The 22,560-nt window shown below is 38.3% G+C and overlaps 2 protein-coding genes and 1 long non-coding RNA gene across 4 annotated transcripts; 1 reads left to right on the top strand and 2 right to left on the bottom strand.

Moving 5' to 3' along the window:
• Nucleotides 1-46: 46 nt before the first annotated feature.
• LOC121962755 (nucleoside hydrolase-like) lies at nt 47-5,784 on the bottom strand. Of its 2 annotated transcripts, none has more exons than XM_088074437.1 (8): nt 5,628-5,784; nt 4,231-4,411; nt 3,879-4,058; nt 3,269-3,380; nt 3,010-3,146; nt 2,722-2,799; nt 1,352-1,468; nt 47-1,264 (listed from the first exon to the last, which is right to left on the bottom strand). In XM_088074437.1, exons 2-8 carry the CDS (start codon nt 4,408-4,410, stop codon nt 1,112-1,114), a joined length of 957 nt encoding a protein of 318 aa, XP_087930563.1. In that variant the 5' UTR covers nt 4,411; nt 5,628-5,784; the 3' UTR covers nt 47-1,111. The 2 variants fall into 2 exon arrangements, with proteins under 2 accessions (XP_087930563.1, XP_042368977.2); XM_042513043.2 differs by having other exon boundaries at nt 4,231-4,426; nt 5,628-5,718.
• LOC148185474 (uncharacterized) lies at nt 1,168-5,558 on the top strand. Its single transcript, XR_015775862.1, has 3 exons — nt 1,168-1,308; nt 3,939-4,068; nt 4,164-5,558. It is a non-coding gene; the product is annotated as an uncharacterized LOC148185474 (long non-coding RNA).
• A 2,007-nt stretch (nt 5,785-7,791) lies between the features above and the next one.
• LOC121962660 (protein-tyrosine kinase 2-beta-like) lies at nt 7,792-22,051 on the bottom strand. The gene is made up of 30 exons (XM_042512897.2): nt 21,358-22,051; nt 20,897-21,242; nt 19,844-20,022; nt 19,660-19,747; nt 19,453-19,532; nt 19,291-19,353; nt 18,531-18,585; nt 17,746-17,886; nt 17,584-17,655; nt 17,371-17,472; nt 16,807-16,924; nt 16,338-16,377; nt 16,213-16,244; nt 16,040-16,087; nt 15,779-15,873; nt 15,327-15,408; nt 14,448-14,548; nt 14,116-14,231; nt 13,926-14,026; nt 13,561-13,650; nt 13,061-13,265; nt 12,282-12,384; nt 11,810-11,857; nt 11,111-11,236; nt 10,811-10,843; nt 9,776-9,800; nt 9,233-9,273; nt 8,932-9,066; nt 8,382-8,462; nt 7,792-8,168 (listed from the first exon to the last, which is right to left on the bottom strand). The coding sequence occupies exons 2-30, from the start codon at nt 21,098-21,100 to the stop codon at nt 7,926-7,928; spliced, it is 2,847 nt and encodes a 948-aa protein (XP_042368831.2). The 5' UTR covers nt 21,101-21,242; nt 21,358-22,051; the 3' UTR covers nt 7,792-7,925.
• Between the last annotated feature and the right edge of the window lie 509 nt (nt 22,052-22,560).

Below are 22,560 nucleotides of genomic sequence, written 5' to 3'. Positions count from 1 at the left end.
CGGGCTGAAATGTTTTGGTTTGTCTGTCGCAGCAGACGCTCAGCTCATCTCGTTATGAATAAGTCATTGATGGCAGGTGCAGGTGTGGCAGCAATTGAACCCTTTATCTTATTTGATCTCCTTCAAGTATTCTGCTGGCTGAGCTTTCTGCAGCGATAATGAATCATGCGGAGACATGAAGACATATTGTGACCAAACATTGAAACCGGCCTGAGGCACAGGCAAACTTGGCAGCTATTACTTAACCCCCTACGCACAACATGCTGCAAAAATTCAACTATAGCAAACCTCTTTGCAATCGTTTAAATGTGCAAAATTCTTTCAGCTCTTGAATGTAGGCTATTTTTACATGTTACACATATTATATATCGTTTATGTATTCTTAGTTCATGAAATGTAATGACATTTTTCTGGGAAAGGACATAAATTCTTGACACCAGACTCACCAACTACACCCAAAAAACAACAAAACACAATCAAAATATACATACAATAATTACAGAAAATACAAAATCAGTCACCAATCAGCTTCAAAATTACACAAAATATCCATTGTTGATTATTAATCCAAGGAGCACCTGCAACGTCTTCTGAAAGCTCATTTCACACTTTTGTTCTTTTTACTTATGTATATAACTGTTGTACATTATAGCATCAAACAAATATCTTATATTTCAGACTTACATGCTATTTTTTTCTACATTTGGTGCATCTGGAGTTGGCTTCTCTCATATCGTCTCTTACCAGAGAATTAAGAGAATATATGTATATATATATGAGAAATTCAAGAAAATGATGCTACATTAGGCCGGATAATTGTTTACATTTATAGCATAATAACTGTCTCATGTAAAAGATTATTTGGCACCAACAGAAGGTGGATGGAAGGAAATTTGTTGTCAGATTGCAGACATACATCATCATATCTATAATAAACCCAAACTCTAAAAAATAAAATTTCTGTGTTTAACAATGAAAACCCAGACATCAATGTAAAAAATACACATTGCAAATAAGAAAAGACAAAATCCAAAGTGCAGTTTTTAATCAGAAATGTTGTGATTTATTTTGATGAGACAAAATCATGCCATCATGTTGCTACAGTGTATTTCTACTCCACTGATTTCATGAGTTTTTTCTTAAAACTCTTCAAGTCAACCTTCTTCATGACGACGGCCTTGTGTTTCTTCTTCAGCAGCTCCATGTAGTCCAGCACCATCATGCCTCGGGTGTGGGTCCCCTCCAGCTCCACCGTCACTGCAACCTGGTGGAGCAACACGACATGTTTTTGGGTGCTGACCTGAACTGGTATGTTTTGTATTTTAAAGATATAAAAGCAGCAGGCGCTCACCACGTCGCTCTCTATTATAAGATTGTCATCGATGGCAGCAGCCACAGCGTAGGTGTCGCAGGAATTGAACCCTTTTCCCTCTGTGATCTCCTTTTGATAGTCTGCTGACTGAGCTTTCTGCAGAGACAATAAATCAGACATTTAGACATGTTATAACCCAGCAGCTGCTGCTAGAGCGCCACAGAAGAAAACAATAGACTAAAGCATTCAGTTGTATGGAAGTCCATTTCTACCATTGTGGCCAAAACAAAAAAAGATCCAGCAAGCCATTATAATAAGACTTAAAATCTCACAATAATGACAAAGACACTGAGTCATTACTTCGAGGAACTATAGACAAAATATCATTTTGAGATACTAACTCACGTCTCAAGAAAGTTTATTATCATTGTTTTGAGATAAAAATGTAATCATTTTTCGATACTTATTTCAAGAAAGTTTCTCACTATTTCTTAGGACAAGAGAGTCGTTATTTTGAGAAAAATTGTACTAAATCAGTATTTTGAGATTTCTTGTTACTTTGAGATACTATGTCATTACTTTTAGACATGTCATTATTTTGATATATTAATTCATATTTCAAGATCGATTATTTTGAGAATGTTATCGTGGTTTGGTATATATTACATATTTTCAGATACTAACTCAAATTTCAAGAAAGTTACTTATTATTTTTGAGACGAGTGAGTCATTTTTGTTTGAAAGGTTTTTATTATTTGAGTTACTGAGTGATTATTTTCATAAAGTTCCTCATTAATATCACTTAGGATCTGTTTAATCACATTGGTGGAAATGAGCTTCCATATCACTGTGTCAGTTTTAATGGGATGCAAAAGTTCTGTGGATTCAAAATCTTGTGATTTGAAGGCTGACAAAAAGTTGGAGGTTAATAACTGATTTCAACAAATCACAATTTTTGAGGGTTACTATGCAAAATTTTAGAATCTGGAGGTCATTAAACAACATATGTTGTTATATTTTTTGTTTATTATGTACTTTTATATTTACACTTATGATTTTTGGGTGATTTAATCTGCAGTACATTTTAGGGTGGCTGGCACATTTTAAGGTGAGCTTAGGAGGAGGCATTCTGCTCACGGCCCCGAAAAGGCTTGCTAGCCCTAATAAACATGTTTTCATGCAGTACGGCCGTGTGAGCTGAATATGATTTAGGCAGTTCAGAACATTTGGCTGGGACATAGCGTGCAAAGCTCAATTGTCAGTGTAAGATTAGTGTGTAATTATCTACGTGTTTCGACATGCTTGCATGCATGCTCTGTGTTGCATACTGTACTTTCAGGTGCGAATTGATAATTTCCCCCTATATATGACCATTTTCATCCTCGTATTAAAACAATTGGCACACTTACCTTCATCGAAAGGCTTGAAATCTTTTTCATAAAGGCAGCCTTCTCAGTGTTTTGGTCCAGCCATTTGTCACAGAAGGACTGAGGGAGGTAAACAGACAGCGTTCAGCATTATTACATCTCTTTTTTACATGTTATTTCAAACTTAAATTCTGTTTTGTTGACAGACAAACATGGACATGACTGCTTTATAAATCTAAATACCACAGATCAGCCTTGTGTGAAAACTTGATAATGATCAGATAACGCTAATTATCTTTTTGTAAAGCAGTGCTATGTTTCCAGCCTCACCCACGGCAGGCTGTTCCTGCAGCTGAACTCCCAGGTGGCGATGTAGGTGGGGCAGGTGTAGCGGTCCAACACAATGTAGGCAGCTTCAGGGTCAGCCACGAAGTTGAACTCACCGCACACTGTGGTGTTACCCCTGGCTGCACACACACACACACACACACACACCACACACACACACAGTCATCCCCTGAATATCTTAGGAGAAGAATAAAACATACAACAGACTGAATATATATTTCAAAAATAACAGATAACATACATTCCATGTTTCCTCCCATGATGTAGAGCGCCTTCAGTTTTTCAGGGAGGGAAGGCTCCAGCTGAACTGCGACAGCCAGGTTAGTGAGGGGTGCCGTGGCCACAAGAGTCACCTGCAGACCAAACAACATACATTTAGTTTTGTAAGATCTTTCTTTAAATTTAATAACAAATGAAAAACATAACACAAATCAACAGGTATCTAATTTAGATTAGTTTAGTTTAGTTTATTTGCACATTCACACGTATAAAAAAGAACCCCCCTTAAATAACTATAATCATTTACAAAAACAAAAAAATATAAAAACAAAGATTGCATAATTGATCACAATTTCAACACTGAGCAGTAATACAAAGTTGATAAAAATGTCAAAATGACCAAAAGTTGGTATTTACAAAGTGAAATGTATTACAAAAGACTTAATGAAGTCCTGAGTCTTTACATCATTTAGATTGTCCTCTTTCCCAAAAGTTCTGGTTTTCATTGGCCCCTTTTCATTAATCCATTGACATATATAGTATACGTTGGACATTTTGGAATACTTCATGTAGGAACTATTTTCTCTCACTTGCCAACCATATCACTGCACAGATAGCGTAATGTTTGTCACCTCTCCAGGGTTTTCTTTCACCATCTTGATCATGGCCTTCACTGCATTTCTCTTCTGCAGCAGCTCCAGGCCTGGAGCGTCCGGATCTGGGACGTCGCCTAGCCCGTCCTTCCCATGGTAATCTCCAGCGGTTTTTTTTTGGGCCAGCAGCGGCACAGAGCAGCCACGATATACTGGGATCTGCAGAGTGGTATATGCTGCATCATGTATAATGCATCATATATAACTAATTTAGTTAAATTAGGAAAAATACCTGAATATTAACTCCTAATTTTATTTTAACAGGAGAGGTTTTAACCAGAATTTTTGTTGACACGCCCATGACTGGAGTCACAGTGAGCCACACACTTACATCCAGCCGGTTACAGACTTTCAGGACACGCAGTGTGTTCTTGAGGACGTTCTCCAGGGGGGTGTTGCCATGGCAGCAGGTAATCCCCAAAATCTCCACATTGGGGTCTGCCAGAGCCAACATGATGCCCTGAGCATCATCCACCCCTGTGTCCACGTCAAGGATCAATTTCTTCTTCATCCTATGTTCAGCAGGACTGAAAAGTTACACATCACCAGCAAGTTATTAGCAAACAAAAAGACAATACAGCTCTCTACTTGTTATTGTATGAAATGGGTTGAGAATTTTGCATTTGTTCTATAAAAAAAATCCCCAAAACATAATGTTTTCTATTGTCTTATCTCAACAAAAACAGTTCAAAACTGTCCTTTGGATAAATTTTATAAATTAAAGAACAGCGCAATTGTCATGCTGAAAGATAAACTCCAGCCAAAGGAATTTTTACAACTTGGCAACCCAGATGTTCTTACAGGCTTTACAATTTTCGTAAATTACGCAAATTCCAGTGGCTCACGGCACTGCAGTTTAAGAAAACACGTTTTGTGTGTGTTCACATATTTGAACCTATTCTGATTGTTTAATGCAATGCAAAAGTGTTGATCCTTGCTCTGAAATCTGTCAAGCATAATGTGTTACAAATTATCACTGCAATACATAAAATATATTTATTAAAAAGTACAGAATGTAAAAGACAGTACTCTAAGTTGGGTTTTCATGTTGTTTGTGCAAAATAAGTAATATGAGTGACATGACATTAGGTGTAAAAGAGCTGCAGTTAAACATTTGAAATATAGTTATAGTTTAGTTTTTTTTTATATAGACATCATAGATAGCTATAGACATCACAATGATGTATAGTTGTACATTTTTAGGCAAGGCAGCTTTATTTGTACAGTGCATTTCATACAAAAAACAACAATTCAAACTGCTTCACACAGCAATAATATATAAAACATATTAAAAAGACTTACAATAAAAGAGAAAAGATTTAAAAGGTAAAATGAATTACTAATTGATTTACAGTATGCATTTACATGAATGCAGAAAAGAGATGCAAAGATAAAAAGATTATTTTCAATGATTTAAAATAAATTTTGAATGACAGACGGTGTAAAAAAGGAGCGGTCTGTGGTCAGAGTCCAAGTTTGTCTAACATCATCTCGCATGTTACTCCAGGTTTGTGCTGCTTGATAACAAAATGCTGCTTCACAATAAGAACCAGGTGCACTGAGTTTAGTGTTTATGGTAAAACAACAAGTTTTATAGGATAAAAAAAAAAAAAAAAGTAACATTTTAATAATTCTATTTTTGAGGTAACCCCTGCAGTGCTTGACTTATCATATATGTACACTTTTCATTGTCAGTGGTTTTGTCTGAAATTGCAGGAAAATTCTTACCTGATGAGCAGATCCTGATGGATGTTTGCTGATGTATGTAAAGAGTGAACCTACTGTCTGCCTAAACCTGAAGAGCTGCCTTTTAAAGCTTTACATGCGGGGGTGGAGAAAAAGAGATCATCTTCTGCCCTGAGGTGTGCTGCCTTATAGATTATATACACCTCAACACCTTTAAACAGTTTATTTTTCATTTTTGTAGTTTTTGCTGCCTTATAAATAGCATGTAACGCCCATCACTGGTGATTTTTAATTTAATGATGGTTTTTTTAATATGAGGTCATGTATCTGTTAATTACAAAATGCTGCATGAAACTCAGCTGTCACAGGAAAGTGTTGAAAGCAGATCATTTCGTGGCTGTCCTGAGGCCACTGTCACACAGGGGCCTGTTGTCAAGCGTCGTTAAACCTGCCCTGGTGTGGACACACAGGAGTTTTTGCTCTAAGGAATTAGATGACGGTGTAACTTCCAGATAAAGCTGAATGGGGGTGTTTTCCTAACAAAGAGGACAAGAAACAACCTAGATGACCTAGATAATTATACATCTGTCCATCTTACTATTTGGTGAAACAATTAACACCATTAAAATGGTAGTCGCTCTTAAGTTTAACTATTTACCAATGATGGAACCATGACAACTTATACAGGAGTTTTCAGGCGAGATAATTAAAGACTAATTAATGGATTAAGGGATTGAAACCTACACTTGGAGGCCTACATTGTAACAAACTGTTGAACAAATACAGCCAAATTCAAAAAGTAATGTACTGCTTTTTTGTTCTGTTTTTGTTTTGTTTTTTTTTCTCCCCTTTCTCGCTGAAGCTATCCTGTCTATAAAAAAGGCAAAAGCAAAAAAAATCTTCAAGAAAGTTGCTTTTTGGAGCAAAATATTCCACCATAAATTTAGCAGTAATTTACTGTGAAAAATATGCATGGTATTCACCCCATAAAATAACAGTAGGATGCTGGCATCACGAACAAATGTTCCTGTAAAATTACAGTAAACGTCTGGCAGATGTAGTTGCCTGCATCCCACTGTTATTTTACAGTGTAAAAACCATAAATAACATTATATTACCGTTAGATTTTTTACAGTGTTGTACAGTAGAATAATAGGATTTCAGGGTAATATTGGCCCCGAACCATTACCACAGGTGCACCAACATGATCATGGAGAACCAGTTTGTTCACTCTTTACTGTGGAATTACTGTAAACCAGCTTTGCTCCTCATGTAACAGATTATTTGGCACCAACAGATTGCGAGTACAAACTGAAAACACTTCTTCCTCCTGTTATACTGTACACACTGTCCTGTAACATCTGCAGCGGAGTCTACACCGGCTTCACTTCGTCTGTGGCCTCACAGACCCTGTTTGAAATGCTGGAACGGTATAAACACTTATAGTTTAACTCATGCTATACTCTAATCGGAGAGAACTTAAAGATCCAGTTTGATGGTTCTGTGCATCTGAGGGGCACATGAAGCTGTACCAAATACTAACAACATGCAGGATTAATGGGAGATAATTAACTTAATTGACCAGCTTAAGGTATGTTTTCTTCTTTTCATCTTCTGTGGTGTGTTCTGCATAAAGTTGAATGTGTGCAGCTTGACAGGCTGGTCCCACCAGCATGTCAAACCATCAAAGACCAACAAGAACTGGGTAAGTACCATCTAAGACCATCTTCAACCAGCTAAAACCAGCTAAAACTAACAGCAACTACCATAAACAGCTGGATCTTTCAGTGGCTTAATATCAAGATAACTTTAAAACTGGATTTGTTTGGGGAATGACTGCAACAGAAAATTGGGACATTCTCTATTGTGAAATATCACCAATGCAAGCCTTTAAACGCAACTGGACATGATTTTGAAACTGACAACAGTGGCAACCCAGATTACATGTTTTTCTGATGTGTCAGTGTGTGTAATATAAAAAACATGTGCAATAGCCTGGCAGGTGAAGATAAAAGAAATCCATTAGGAGTTTAAAAAGTAAAAGAAAATATTAAAATCAGAATATTTGAGGTTTTTTCTTACAGTGTTTACTTTCACAAATGTTTAACTCATTATTTGAAACTTTGGCCACATTTAACATGTATATTCAACACTCTTACATTATACTTTATATGACAGAACATAAAGAAGAGCATGACAGGTCCCCTTTAAGTAAACATGACTTTATTTTTTTAAGAGAAAATACAAATATATTATAACATCTTTTCATGAACACAGGAACTCGTCCCCTCATGATGCAAACTAAATTTCATGTCCTTCTTTTAAGTCCAAAAGAAAACTTCATTCCCCAGCATCCTCTGCTTCTTGAGAAACAGGCTTGGGCTTGGCCAGGTTGGCCCTGACACGAGCCTGGTCCACAGCGTCCAACAGGTTTTTAGAGTCCAGTGCCAGAGTGTGAGCGGCTGCCAACATCTGCCGCTGACATTCCTCCTTCAGCGTCGTTACGGCGTTCTGCTGGGCCAGTCGCATCTTGTTGATCAGCTCCCCTAAATCCTTGTTCAGCAGTTTCTTAGTTCCCTCTATCTGGATGGAGGGAAGATAAAATCACATGATTAAGTTTGGTCACTTGCAGGTAAGAAAAATACTTTTTATTGTAACATTAATTGAGGAAATGATCAAATTTGAGTATTGACCTTCAGCTTTTCCTTCTGTGTCCAAAGTACATCCAGTCAACTGACTGCATGCGTGCACACTGTCACAAATTACTGATGCAAAGGGAGGTGAAGCGAGGCCTACCTCTGTTGTGACGGAGCTGTGCAGAGCGGGCAGAATCTCGTCAACGCTTTGGATCAGGCTACGGAGGGTGATACCAACCGCCTGAGGGAGGACGATGGAGGGAGGCAAAGACAGAGGCGCGGAAGAAGAAGGACGGAGTGATGGGGACAGGGGATGGAAGAGTGACAGATATCTCAGTTTACTGTGGTATTTGTTTAAGACCTGTACAGCACACAGATTTGACCTTTTGACCTGCAAAATGCAATGAAATATACTACTACTACTACTACTACTACTACTACTATAACTACAGCTAATAATAATAATCCTAATAATCATAAAAATAATAATACCATTTTATTTCATACTTGGAATGCAGCTTAAACTGCTTCACGGAGATGTGAAAAAAATACATGACAGCTTGAAGAAGAAAATTGTAATAAAGTATACAAATTAAAATATTTAGAAGGCAAGAGAAAACGTACAAAAATACGACAATATTAACAGATCTGGTTGTACTGGTGTACTGGATCCAAATTCGAGGTACTGGAACCGGCTTCGAACTACCTACTTTGACAGCGTTGGGATACTCGGAGGCCGGCAGTGTGTTGACATCATTCTTCAGCTGGACCACCTGTTTCACCATCGCCATGACGCTGGTGTACACCTGGTCACCTGATCGGTCCAGCTCAGCTGTGGGCCGGGGCTACAAACAACACAAGACTTTTTTATGACCAAAATCAATTTCGATATGAAAAATGTCAGCTGTGCAAACTATTTGAGTTTCTGTACATGGTTCTTTTCATAATAAAGTAACAAAATCTTAGTATATTTTCAACCAAATTTAAAGTGTTGGTGTAGTTTGTTTTTACCTGTGAGACTGTAGGAGGCATTGGTGGCTTCTCTGGTGGACCTGACAAAAACAGAAAAACCTGCAGATCTGCACATCTTGTTGACGAACACATTTATAACCGACTTCTAATGTGAAATTAGACACTGACGGTGGGCCCCTGGGTGCAGATGAACAAAAGGCCCCACCAACACTCCAACATATGAGCAAGACACAGACTTTGTGGTGGTTTTGCCTCTTTTGTTGTTGTTGTTTTGTGTCTCCTTGCAGTCGTTATATGGTTTTTGTGTCCCCTTGAGGTAATTCTGTGTCTCTTTTGGTCTTTTTTTGTCTCTTTCTAGTAATTTTGTATCTGTTTCTAGTTGTTTTGGACCTTTTGCAGTCAATTTGTATCCTTTGAAATTGGCCTTTGGTGCAATAATATTTTATAAGTAGAGAGAAACTTCAGTTCACTGACGCTTCAGTAATTCATCCACGGTCCTTTGCAACATTATAAGCACAAGAGTTTAGAAATAGTCAAGCCTGTTTAATAAACCCAGTTGTCAGCTATGATGAAGCTACTCACCATTTTCTTGCCTTTTCTCCGTAGGCTGCAAAAAAGCAAGAAAAGAGGATGTGAATTTATCACTTTAATCAGTTTGAGTTTCCACTTTATGTCAAAGCTAATAGACCAAACAATGGGCTTCTTGCAAGAAACTACATATGAACAAATTTTCTCTCATTTTTGCTCGTATCTAGGATTTGTTTTTGTTTTGTTAGTATCCACTGATTGATACCCAACATAAGAGAAAACATCTGGCTTTTAGAGTCCACAGATTGTTGTCCAACGCAAGAAAAAATAGGTTTTATATTTGAGGAACATAAAAATACATTAATACCATTTAATTTAAATTTAGAAGGAGGTTTGGAGGAATACTAATGACTGGATTACTAAATTTCAGGGGTGAGGGATAAAATACTACTGTCTGTTGATCCCAATTACTGCAATTTCAGTTACTGTGCATCTCTCTGCTGACCAGAGCTGAACTGTAATTAAGTACATTTACTCAAGTACTGTACTTAAGAGCAAATCTCTGGGTACTTGATTAACTTAATCCTATGCCACTTTCCACTTGTACTCCATTACACTTCAGAGGGAAATATCGTACTTTTTTCTCCACACATCTACACATTCACGATCTACACATCTACTTTAAAAATTAAGATTTTTTTCATACAAATCAAAAATATGAAAATATACAAGTGCAGCTCAAACAATAAGTTCATAAATAAGAAAATAAATTGGTAACTATTTCTTTCCTGTAAGTCATTTTTCATGCAAAAAAACAACACCTGGGTGAGAGCAAATTTGGGTAGTTAAGAGCTTTTGGTGCATCTGGAGTTTACTTCTCTTATTTTTTTCTCTTACCAGAAAATTAAGAGAAAATATAAAATAAATTTAAGATAATGTTGCTGCATGAGGACCAATATCTCAAACACCTGTGTTTGGCCCACAGTTAACATGTGTGTCTCTGCCCCCTAGTGCTCAAAAAATGCTTCATGCAACTTTAATATCCCTTTAAAATTACCACAAGAGCAAATAAAAAACAAGATAATGTACCTTGACGTTTGAGTCCACTCTCACGACTGGATCCTGCAGAAAAAATAGAGCAGGCATCAGAACGCAGCAGGCTGTGTTGCGTAATGTGGTGAGGTGGTCATTTCTCTTTTTGACGTGTCATGCGTTTGCCCAAGATGGTCTGCTTTTATGACACGTCACCTGCATCGCTTCATCATACTCTGGTGGCCAAAAAGTACTTCCTGAGCTTCCTTTGCTGAGTTTAGCAAGGCATGCTTTAATATGATACGTGACAGGAATGTGTGTGTGTGTGTGTGTGTGTCCGCGTTTGAGATTTCTCACCAGTTGTTTCTCCTCCTGCTCTAGCCAATGTTTATCCATCAGCATCTCTCTTCTCTGTTTCTGTAACATGTCCTCCATTTGCTCTTTCTCTTTTTCCCACGCCGGCCTTTTATCCCTCTCTTTTGCCTACACACACACACACACACACACACACACACACACACACACACACACACACACTATAAATGTCTCTTCACACAGGTACAGTCAAGACAGTTCAACTCCAGACAGTCTGAATGATCTCTGTCGAAAAACTGGTGATTTTTGCAGCTTTTACTAAACTTATAGGGAATTATTTTACATGTCAAAATGTATTTTCCCTTTTTGGTTTCTATTCAAATGAGTTCAGACAGTTTATTTCGATTTTATTGCATAGTCATCCAGTTTTTACACTCTGGCCTAAAGAACTGAACTACAGCTGGCTTTGCAGAATTTGACTCAACAGCAAACTTCCTTCCCCTTTTTGAAATAATTCGGGAGTTTCAGTCATTATATCTACAGTATATTGACATAAAGCAACCACATGACAGCATTTTACTTTATAATTTTCACTTTTACAGCATGTTTTCTCTCTGTAAGGGAACAGGAAGTCACAGCAAGGGCTTAAATAATTAAACCAAAAATTGGTCAGCTGGAAATACAGTGCATGTACTTGTAGAATATGTGTGTGTGTGTGTGTGTGTGTGTGTGTGTGGACACCTGAATGTGCGTGACTCGAGGAAGGGTGTTTCCTTGTATTCTGGATGGCTGATGAGAGAGAAAGAAAGGAATTTATGTAATTCTGGTATGTTGTGGTCATACTGGAGTAACTGGCTCATGGCTACAATTTCATCATTATTTTATCAGTAGGATTGCTATAAATTTCCCCCAAAAAAGGACAGGAGTTTAAAAATCATAACATACCAAATAGAAATCATACATCAAATACAAGGACAATCTGAGCAACCAAACAAAATATTGTTGTTAGATAATAAGTTCTCTTAATACCTGATTACGTCATCAAACTATCACTGTCCTGTGGACAGACATACAAGCTGAGCGGTTGTCAAAAATGACTTCTAAGGCATTACAATTATATTAATGGTTATGAAAGAAATCACAGATTTTCCAACTCTTTCACTTTTTTGTCACTTTGATACAGTTTTCTTGGAACCAGCATGTAGGTATCTACCTTGGGCGGAGGCTCTGAGGTGAGCTTAGGGTCAAATGTAATTGCGATGGAGCGTCGTCTGTCTGGCCTCGCCTCCTGCTCCAACTCCATCCTGTGGATGTCACTGTCAAACACACATTTGTAGACATCAGTTAGTTTGCGTAATGGTGTCCTGTTATCAATTTTGTGAGGGAATATAACATTTACTGTCCATATAAATAATAAAATCTTAATCTATTGTCTGGTGTTGAAGGTGAACTTCTGTATAAACAACTTAACATTCCTGTAAATGTACCTTAATTCACCTTAACGTCTATCCAAAGCATACCCAAAGTAAATTGGAAGCCATTCTTGTTCTGTTTTCAGCACTTGTATGGTGTCATCAGAAAGATAAAACTCATACGTTTTGTAACGAGAAGTCAGAATCACTGTCAGTGCTTGCAGCATTCAGAGTTTAAGAGAGACTATTATCAGGGTTTTTTACTGCACTTCATTTATTTACCAGAATAAAAAATACATAATCATTAAATATATTCTGATAATATGTATCTTTAGGACTTTATTGAGGGAATTCACAAACCACTCAGCAGAATATACAGAAATATATATAAAAATAGTACTTTTACATTTGGTACTTTAAGTATATTTTGATGCAGGCACTTTTATACTTAAAAAAAAGTAAATAAACAGATAAATACTACATCCTTTTTACTTGTAACATAATATTTCTACACTGTGGTACTGCTACTGCTTTAACTTCCATTAAAGATCCGAGCTCCGCCTTCACCTAAGGTGTGTACCTGAGGGAGCAGACGAGCTGGTTGAAGCCGGGCCGACCTTGCGGCTCGTAGGCCCAGCACCGGGTGAGCAGGGAGTAGACGGTGGGCGGGCATTGCTGTGGTTTGGGGAGCCGAACTCCGGACTCCAGCTGGTTGATCACCTGCCCGTTCTCCAGCCAGAAGAATGGCTGCTGGGCCATTGAAAAGATCTCCCACACACATACACCTATTTGAACACATATGCACACACACACACAAGATCAGCTGAAACAACAACCATTGATAGCGGAGATTATCAGATCTATCTGTAACCCTCATCGTGAATTATGAAAGAGCTGAGTCGTCTCTTGTTAGATTTGGTCTTAATGAAAACAAAACAAGTTTCAGAACTGCTGAACTAAATTTATTGTATGTCTGAAGTCTCGAATAGCATTTATACCACAATGACATGTCTGTTTCTGGTTGGTTTAAGTTTAATATTTATGTTCAGATACATGTGCAAGCACAAGTGTATTTCTCACCAAACATCCAGACGTCGCTCGCTGTGGTGAAACGCCTAAAGTTGATGGACTCAGGTGCCATCCATTTGATCGGTAATCGACTGACTGAGGCTGCAAACAGAAGGGACAAATTTAAAGAGAAATAAACAAAAATACAGATCAGACATGCATCCTTATTTTTATATAATCACATTTTTATAATATGCTAGAGGTAAATAACACACAAAATGACCTCTAACCTCTTTAAAAAGGCAAGAAGAGATGAGCTTTAACACATCAACAACAACAATTTCCGCTACACAGCGATTCTCTGAAATGTTGACCACAGCCATCTGTAAGTGCGTGTGTTTGTGTGTGTGTGTGTGTGTGTGTGTGTGTGTGTTAACCTTTATAATACTCTTGTTCTTCAACATAGCGAGACAGACCAAAGTCGCCGAGCTTGACGCATTCAGGAGTTGCCACCAAGATGTTTCTAACCGCGATATCTCTGCAGCACACAGACAGAACACACTCCAGAATAAATTATTATCCATCACAGTGCCTGTTTTTAGGTTTTATCTAATGAGTCTGTGTTACCTGTGCACCATGTTGAGTCCCTCCAGGTAAGCCAGGGCTTTGCAGATTTGCAGACAGTACAGGATTAATGTTGCAGTGGTCATGATGTACTTCTCCTCCACGAGATATTTCCCCAACTGTCAGGGAAACAAAAACATCCGCTTTTAAAAAAACAGTTGCACTCATATTAAATATTTGTTGAAACCTAAACTCAGCATATTTATTTCTGGACAAAAGGGGCATGTTTCCACAATATGATTATCCAGATGATGGATTCAAAGTTCAGATTAACAGTTTTACAATTTCATTCATAACATCATACAAACCAGCCACTCACACATACAAACACGCACCTCTCCGTGCTCATAGAGCTCCATGACGATCCAGACAGGATCGACCTCAATGACTCCGATTAGACGCACAATGTGGGGGTGATCCAGATTTTTCATCAAGTCTGCAAAAGAGAGAGCAGCTGTGTCAATGAAATACTTCACGATATCACTAGAAACTGCATGTTCAAATGTTATATGTTTGTGATTTGCGAGAACGTGGTGCCGACTTTTAAAAAACTGATGTAAGCTACCCGCTCAGCACCAAACAGCAGACACACAACGAACTGGTGAACACAACAGAGCATTGCCAGGGGGAGCTAAAGGGGTGGAGACCAAAACAGAGCTACAAGGAGAGTTAATATTGGATTTATATTCTTTAGGTGGGTTCAAATGAATGCTAATGTTCTGTGACTGCTTGGTACAGAAATCAGTAATGACAACACATTGTTTTGCATTCATTATGTAACAATATCTTATAATTCTCACTTCTGGCTGCAAAAAAAAACAACAAATGCACTCTGTCAGTCAGCTGTGGAACAAAAATCAAACATGGTCTCTTGTCTCAGGCAGGGATACCACAGCCTCCCGTCTGAGCTTCTCACAAACCACAACCAGGCAACAGGAAGTTGACGACAGCAACCCTCTGACTGATGAAACATGCAAAACCTTAAAATGTTCCAAACTCAGAAACCTCTGTCATTACACTTCACTTTGAAACTGATTCCTTCCATTTTATGTTTATGTGATTAAAACAATAATCATCAGTCATATTTTCATGTTCATTTTCATATTTTAAACTACCAGAAGATTTTTTTTAGATGAGGAATTGTTTTGCACTTCCTGTTATGAACGTCTGCCACATCTCCACACAAACACTGATAATCACTGCAACACACTCACCAGCTTCACTCAGAAACTTCTCTTTCACTTCACCCAAACAGTCCTTACAGGTTTTGATGGCCACGTTGATCCTCTCTCCGCTCTACAAGAAGATTCGAGACATGTATTGTCATATGCAGAATAGAAACACAAAGGTTTACACCATACAATCAAATTTCTTAAAATCCCGGCCTTTCTTCACACAAACAATCATAAAATTAGAAAAAAAATACTAAAAATAGAATAATAAGGCAAATAAAAAACCCTGAGTTGAAAGTATGGTTCACTATGGCTTCTGCAAATATTGCAAATAAATATTAAACTAAACACACATGCATACTTTACACCCACACATTCACACTTTTGGCTGGAAGCACCAGTGCAACTCTCACTTTGGTGTTTTCATCACATTACAGCTGAGGTGAGATGTTTAGGAGTGAACTGTGATAGAAATTTAAAAAAGATAAACTCACTGGGCTTTTATAAACTCCATTGTGAACCTCTCCGAAGAATCCCTCACCCAGGATCCGACCCACGACAATGTCATCTCTGGAGATCCTGTACTTCTCTAAACACACAAGCATTAAAGAAAAGTTCACCCAAAATCAAATCTTATCTGTAGTGCTATTTATCAGTTTGGATTGTTTTGTTGTGAGTTGTCGGATGTTGGCGATGTCGGCCGACTTTGGGACTCCGATAGCAATATAGTGTTTTTTCAGTGAAACAGGACTCACCTCCAGAGTCTGCTGTTCCCTCCGGAATCTCAGCATAAATGTCCGAACCTGAAGAAAGAAACATTGAAATTAAACATAGTCCTTTATATTTGTTTTTCCAAAATATGGCCCCAACCAACAAAGGAAGCCTATAAAAAACAAAATTGAAATAGAAGTTCAGATCAGTCACTTACTCAAACCCTTGTTAGGACCACTGGGAGCACCACTAAAAGAGAGAAGGAGACGTTTTTGTTTTAAATGTCTTCTTTAAAGCGAGTAAATCAGCCTGTTATTTGTCAGTATGATTCATCACACTGACCTTTTTGGGATGTCAGGTAGTTTCAGTCTTGCGTCTCTCCCTTAAAGAATCAGAAAAAAAATAAAGGAGCATTGCAGGGTTTTATACCTAATACGTGTATCATTCATTCGATTTGTTCTGTCAGTATTTGTTTCCCGCACGAAAATGATAAAAAAATCATTTTTCCAATTTCTGATTTTGAGTTCAAATTTTAAAAAATGGAAAAAACGGATAATAAGGGTGCTTCAGTTGTACTTTGGTACCTTTGGACATCCATTTAACTAATCAAATTTATTGCTGCTATTTGGATTCAGATTATAAGTTTAAAAAAACCCAATTGCACTGGAAATCCTGTGAATTTAGTGAGTTATGTCATTATGATTCATGGACAATCAGAGGCAAAAGTACAAAAGAGTTCCAGGTTGTAAAATAATAGAAATGGTGCAGGTCCATGCAGCCAGTGTTTTGCTACATTTTTACTTAATTGTACCTTTGCTGGGCCGGATAATGAGCGAGCTCTCAGAGCAGCCTTCCAGCCGGCAGTAGCCGTCGATCAGGTCGGCCATGTTTTCTGCCACAGCCAGAGAGGATGTGTTCACTGTGAGCGGCTGGAGGATGAAAAACAAGATATTCAGTGTGTGTTGAACTCACTCTGTAATTTAAAGCAACTTTATGCAACTTTTAGATGATTGCTGAGTCTCATTTCCAGGTTGTCAAACATCAGTGTGTTTGTCTGATGGTCGGACCAAAGGACCGAGCCAAAACGTCAGTATTTGACGACTTGAGAATGAGACTCAACAATCAACTAAAAGTTGCACAATGTTGCCTTAACGTCGACTTACTCTTATAAAAGTGAAACTCTGAGCACCGTTAGTGTGTGTAAAACAGGTTAGGGAAGAGCCTGACCCTGTCCAGAGGTCAAAAGTCTCAAGGAAGTCACTGTTCAAAAAATAGTTCGGCATCTACCTCCTCTTAAAACACAACTTGCAAATGCTGATTTGCTGTAAATAAGCATATTTCCCAAAATGTTACACTATTTCTTTATGAAGTTTACCTGTTTGGCTCCCTCTATGTGCACAGTGAGCAGAGCCCGACCGTCAGTCTCGGCAGAGCAGGAGATACTGCGCACCTGAGAGAACGTGGCCAAACAGATGGGCTGCAAGAGAAACACAGATGTTTATTATTATTATTACATACAGATATACATTATGATAGATCTGCTTCTACGGTAAAGACAGATGCTGAGAGAAAGAGAGCGTGAGCTCACTGTTGAGTTTTCAGTATGCTGACTGATGCCGTCAGGGCCGATGACCAGGTCTATTGTTAGACTCCAACCGAGCTATAAAACAGGACATACACGCACAAACACTTGAAAAAAAACACACATTTAGATTGAAATATGCAAGCAAATAAAGTGTCAGTTGCTCACGACTAGCTGGCAGGCGAAGCTCTCCTGTGTGTAGCTGTAGCACTGAGCCAGCGTGGTGAAGAACCTGGCCATGCACTGCTCCTGCTTCAGAGTGGAGTAACCCTGAAACGTCTGCTGGATCAGCCGACGCAGCTGTTTGGGCTGACACATCGCACACAGACAAACAGCAATCATTGATTAAAAATGTTTGATTTCATTATTGCATCACTGATTGTTACATCATTGCATTGTATAACTTCAACAGGATGCGAGCAGGTTTAACTCTTTGAAACCTGGATTGATGTCACTTTTCTTGTGCTGCGTTCAGCCACCTTTCATATGCGTTTAAACCTTTTAACCCCGAGCAAATTGATTTGACTTCTTTCGGAAACAGTGGAAAAAAGACAATGAGCAACTGGGCAAGAATGTTCCTCAAATTACAAGAAATTAGTGGGTTTAGTAAATATTGACTAAATGGATAAATTGAAAAAAGTGAAAAATGTTCATGAAACTGTGTTTCTATTTTCATGGTTCAATGATTGAAATGAAAATGATTTTACAGAATAATTGTATTTTTAAAGCACCTTTTTCATGTAATTTCTTATTTTTTGTTGGTTTTATGTTTTTTTCTCAATGTAATTTTGTGTTATTTTTGCAAATTTTCAGGTCATTTCTTCTTAAATTGGTCACTTAACATATTTTTGAAAGAAACAAAGCCAATTTCTCCAGGTTTCGAAGGGTTAAACAGAAGAAAGAAACACTCAGTCAAGGATATGACTGTTAAAGTGGTTGTTTCAGCTCTCTACCTTCATGCTGTTGATCAGCTCTCTGGGAAAAAACAGGTCCAGCCCCACGTCCTTCCTAACGCAGGAAAGTCAGACCATCATTAAACAAACACACCTCTTCAAAAGCATAAAGCTTGAAATGCATCTTTTTAAACAGACTGTACTTTCATCAAAGTCTAACACAGTCAGAAATAACATTGTGGTGTTTTGTCAGAGATAACATTCGGATTAATCATCCTTTGTGAGAAGACAAGCCCAGCTGCAACTGCACAGTTATGAGTCAGTTAAAAATCCTCCCTGACAGTCGCGACAGCCTGAAGCCTAAAATCAGGTGTCATCAAATGACCCAGACACTCACTTTTGAGTTCTCAATAATTATCCAGTGACCTTTGAAAATTAAAGTCATTTTGTTATGATAAATTATCTCATTATCTGGAAAAAGCGGCCTTTTGTTTTCACAAGAACTGACATAAATAAACCTATTAATATGAGATGAAAAGTTTTGTCTTCAAGATATGACAAAATAACAATGTAATTAAAAAAACAACATTGAAAAATATCTGCAAGCACAGCTATTTTGGGCCTCCGCACATACACTGTCACATATGCAAACTGTTCAAAGAGACACATCTGAGATACAAACCAAGAGCCCTCTTACTGCCAGCAAATGCAACAAAAACCCAAATATATTTTCCACCAATGCATGGTTCACTTGAGCACAAAAGGCCTGATTTAAAGGCAGAGGAGGGCGACGCACGTATACAACAATCACGTGACTTACTCTAATAGTTCGAAGTTTGACTTTTTCTCCAGTCCGTTTGGATTCATGTCTTTGTAGAATCTCCTGCAAACATAATAAATGAACACAAGGAGTTTTATAAGACATATTATACTATTTCCAAATAGTTTTTTCATACTAGCGTGCACAAGGTTGCATTTTTACCTAATTTCCAGACAGCCGAGCTGTAGAGCCATCCCATCACTGACTTTTGAGGCATACTGCTGCATGTAGTCACTTCGTACCTGTGGATAAGCACACACCTTCCACTGACTACAGCCATTATAAACATTAACCTTTAAATTCTTCTTTAAAAAATCCTAATCCTGTAAAAAAAACCTATAATCTGTGTTTCACAGTAATATAACTGACCTGCTGGTAAAAGTAGAGCATCGTGGTTCTGTCATCTTTGAATTTCTCCATGAAGGCTGTTGGGATGTACCTGATCCTCAGATCGTATCTAGACAATCAAACGTCACTGTTAGATTTGCCAAATCACATCTCTCCACACACAAACTCTTACTTCACTTTCTTTCTTATAAGCAGACAGACTGACCTCCACTCAGCCTCCAGGTGCTGCTGTTCGTAGCGCTGCGTGAGCTCGGACACAGTCAGGTCTGGGTGCAGCCAGTGTATGACCGAGGACTTGAGGTGTTTGAGGAGCAGTCCGTAACAAAGGGTGTATTTTATGTCTGGGCCCACACAGCCACTGGACAGCACCACATTAACAACATCCTGGTGGATAAATCAGTGCGCATTAACGTCTCTAAAATGCTGCTTTCAGAGTTTGAGCAAAAATCATATCGATAATTTCTATGAAACAACTGACTGTAGTCCCTGTAAACCATTTTCTCAGCAACAATTTTGCAAATCTTATCTTGTTCAGCCTGCAGATCCCACTTCCCTGTTTTCTTCACTTAGAGGTTAATGCTAATTAGTATGGAAGAAAAACAAGTAGAGCGAAAACAAGTACAATAAGGTAGAGAATCACACGGAAAACTCAATGAAAGTATACAGGAAAGCGCTGTTAAGAGCAGCGTAGTGGAACAGAGTAAAATACAGTATAGTAGATTACAACAGAGTAAAACAGACATCAGTGGATAGATGCACTGTAAAGTAAATGTTGTTTAATAGAGTACAGTAGGTAAGGGACAGTATTAGAGAAATAGTATAGTGCAGCGGAGAACTATAGAGTACAGTACAGTATGTTAAAGTGCAGTGTAGTACAATATAGTTGTTGAGTTAAGTAGCAGTAGAGTAATAGTAGAGTAGAGTAGAGTAGACCACACTAGAGTAAAGAGGGGTAGAGTAGAGTAGAGTCAAGTCAAGTTGAGTCAAGTAGAGTAGAGTAGAGTAGAGAAGGGTAGAGTAGAGTCGAATAGAGTCAAGTCAAGTAGAGTAAAGTAGAGTAAAGTAGAGAAGGGTAGAGTCGAGTCGGGTAGAGTCGAGTAGAGTATAGTAGAGTAGAGTAGAGTAGAGAAGGGTAGAGTCGAGTAGAGTAGAGTAGAGTCGAGTAGAGAAGGGTAGAGTCGAGTAGAGTCGAGTAGAGTCGAGTTGAGTTGAGTAGAGTTGAGTAGAGTCGAGTAGAGTAGAGTAGAGAAGAGTATACCTTGACGGTCCATCCCTCCTCGCAGCGAACCAGTTTGAAGTTCTTGCCCAGGTTGGAGCTGTTGCTAAGGAAACACACTTTGATGATCTTCACCGGGAAGATGCTGTCCCTGGGGACCGGTGTCAAGGGAGACATGTCCGAGGAATCTGACTGGGTGGTGGGAGACATGCTCCTCCAGGACAGGGTGCTGGTGTCTCCTGACATCACACACACTCAACACATACACACCAAGACACACTCAGCGTGTACGCTACTGCATACAGACATACATGGCTGTCACAGCAACGTCTCGCTCCGTCTCCTCTGTCTCATTCAGTCAATAAACACATGAAGGGATGCATCGAAGCTGGAGACAGACAGGACATGCACACAGGAATAATTACTTCAGCACGTTAAAGGATCTGAAGAACATTTGCGTTGAGTAAATGGCTCAACTTCTGCTGCGCTGTCTCTGTACTCACCAGTGTTGCACAAGCTCCACGAGCCACCACCAAAAACGTCTCGTCAGTCCATAAAAGTGAAGACGAGCCAGAGGCACCAAAACACTGAATTCATGTCACTTTATAAAATTTCAGATTTGGTCTTTTTGGACAGGTTAACTGAGCAGACTTATCCGAAGCTGTGCCTTGATGAAGAGCAGTAAGCGAAAGAGGAAACTGTGCTCACGGGCAAATAAGGAAGTTGAAGAGCAGCAAACAGAAAAACTGACATGACTGATGAAACCGCCGTGTCACCCCCGTGGCACACATGCAGTGGCTCAGTCCAGCACCAAACCACAACCCACCCCTGAGTGTGCAAAATGGGCTCCGTCTACTCTGCATCCACTTCCTCCTCTAAAAGTTTTGATGAGCAAATTTCACAAAACTCAGGTCCTTCAAGCTCAACACGAGCTGATAATTCATACGTTTTTAACAACACTCTGCCGTGTAAATGTGGTTCAGACGTTCATGGTCCTCAGAGGGTGAATCCCATCACTTTGGCACCCCCCTTGCTTTTTCTTTAGTGCCACCCTGAGGTTGACATGTTTGGTTTTTCGGTAAAATGTCTCTACAGTGACTGGAAATATCACCTCGATATTTGGCATATTGTGTATACAGTATATTGTATACATTTTATCTTTTTTTGTTGGTTATACTCATGTGTCATCATCTTTGACAAGTCTATTCATTTTATTTTATTTTATTCTTTTGTTTTTAATTGATTTCTTTATTTTAAGTCATATATATTATCCTCTTTAATGCTCTACTTCTAATAATATTATTTTACTTCATTTTAACTTTTTTTTTCATCAGTTCTGACTCACATCTTTGTATATTTTATTTTTCATTTTAAGTATTATTTTAGGAGGTTTCAGTGGATTTGTTTCACTTTTATGTTTGGTTGTGGCTTTGTGCAGCACATTGTGCTTCCACCTGAAATTAAATGTGCTATATTAAAATAAAATTGAGTTTGCTTGTTTGATATAGATATCTCAGTGCCCATGAGCTTTAATTGCAATAACTTGTAATAAATTAAAGAGATAGTTTTGGAGTTTTTGAAATGGGGTTTTATGAGGTACATGTTAGTTAAGTTTACTTAAAATTTTGCTGTATTTACCTTATTTTGTGAAGTTTTTTGCAACTTAAAAATGTGATGTGTAATTGTTTTGTTGTTTTAAGTGTTTG

This window comes from Plectropomus leopardus, chromosome 24 (genome assembly GCF_026936395.1).
Source record: "Plectropomus leopardus strain MGB_pleo_1.0 chromosome 24, ASM2693639v1, whole genome shotgun sequence".
NCBI lineage: Eukaryota > Metazoa > Chordata > Actinopteri > Perciformes > Serranidae > Plectropomus > Plectropomus leopardus.
The sequence above is the reverse complement of the archived record's forward strand: the minus strand, read 5'-3'. Positions and strand labels throughout refer to the sequence as shown.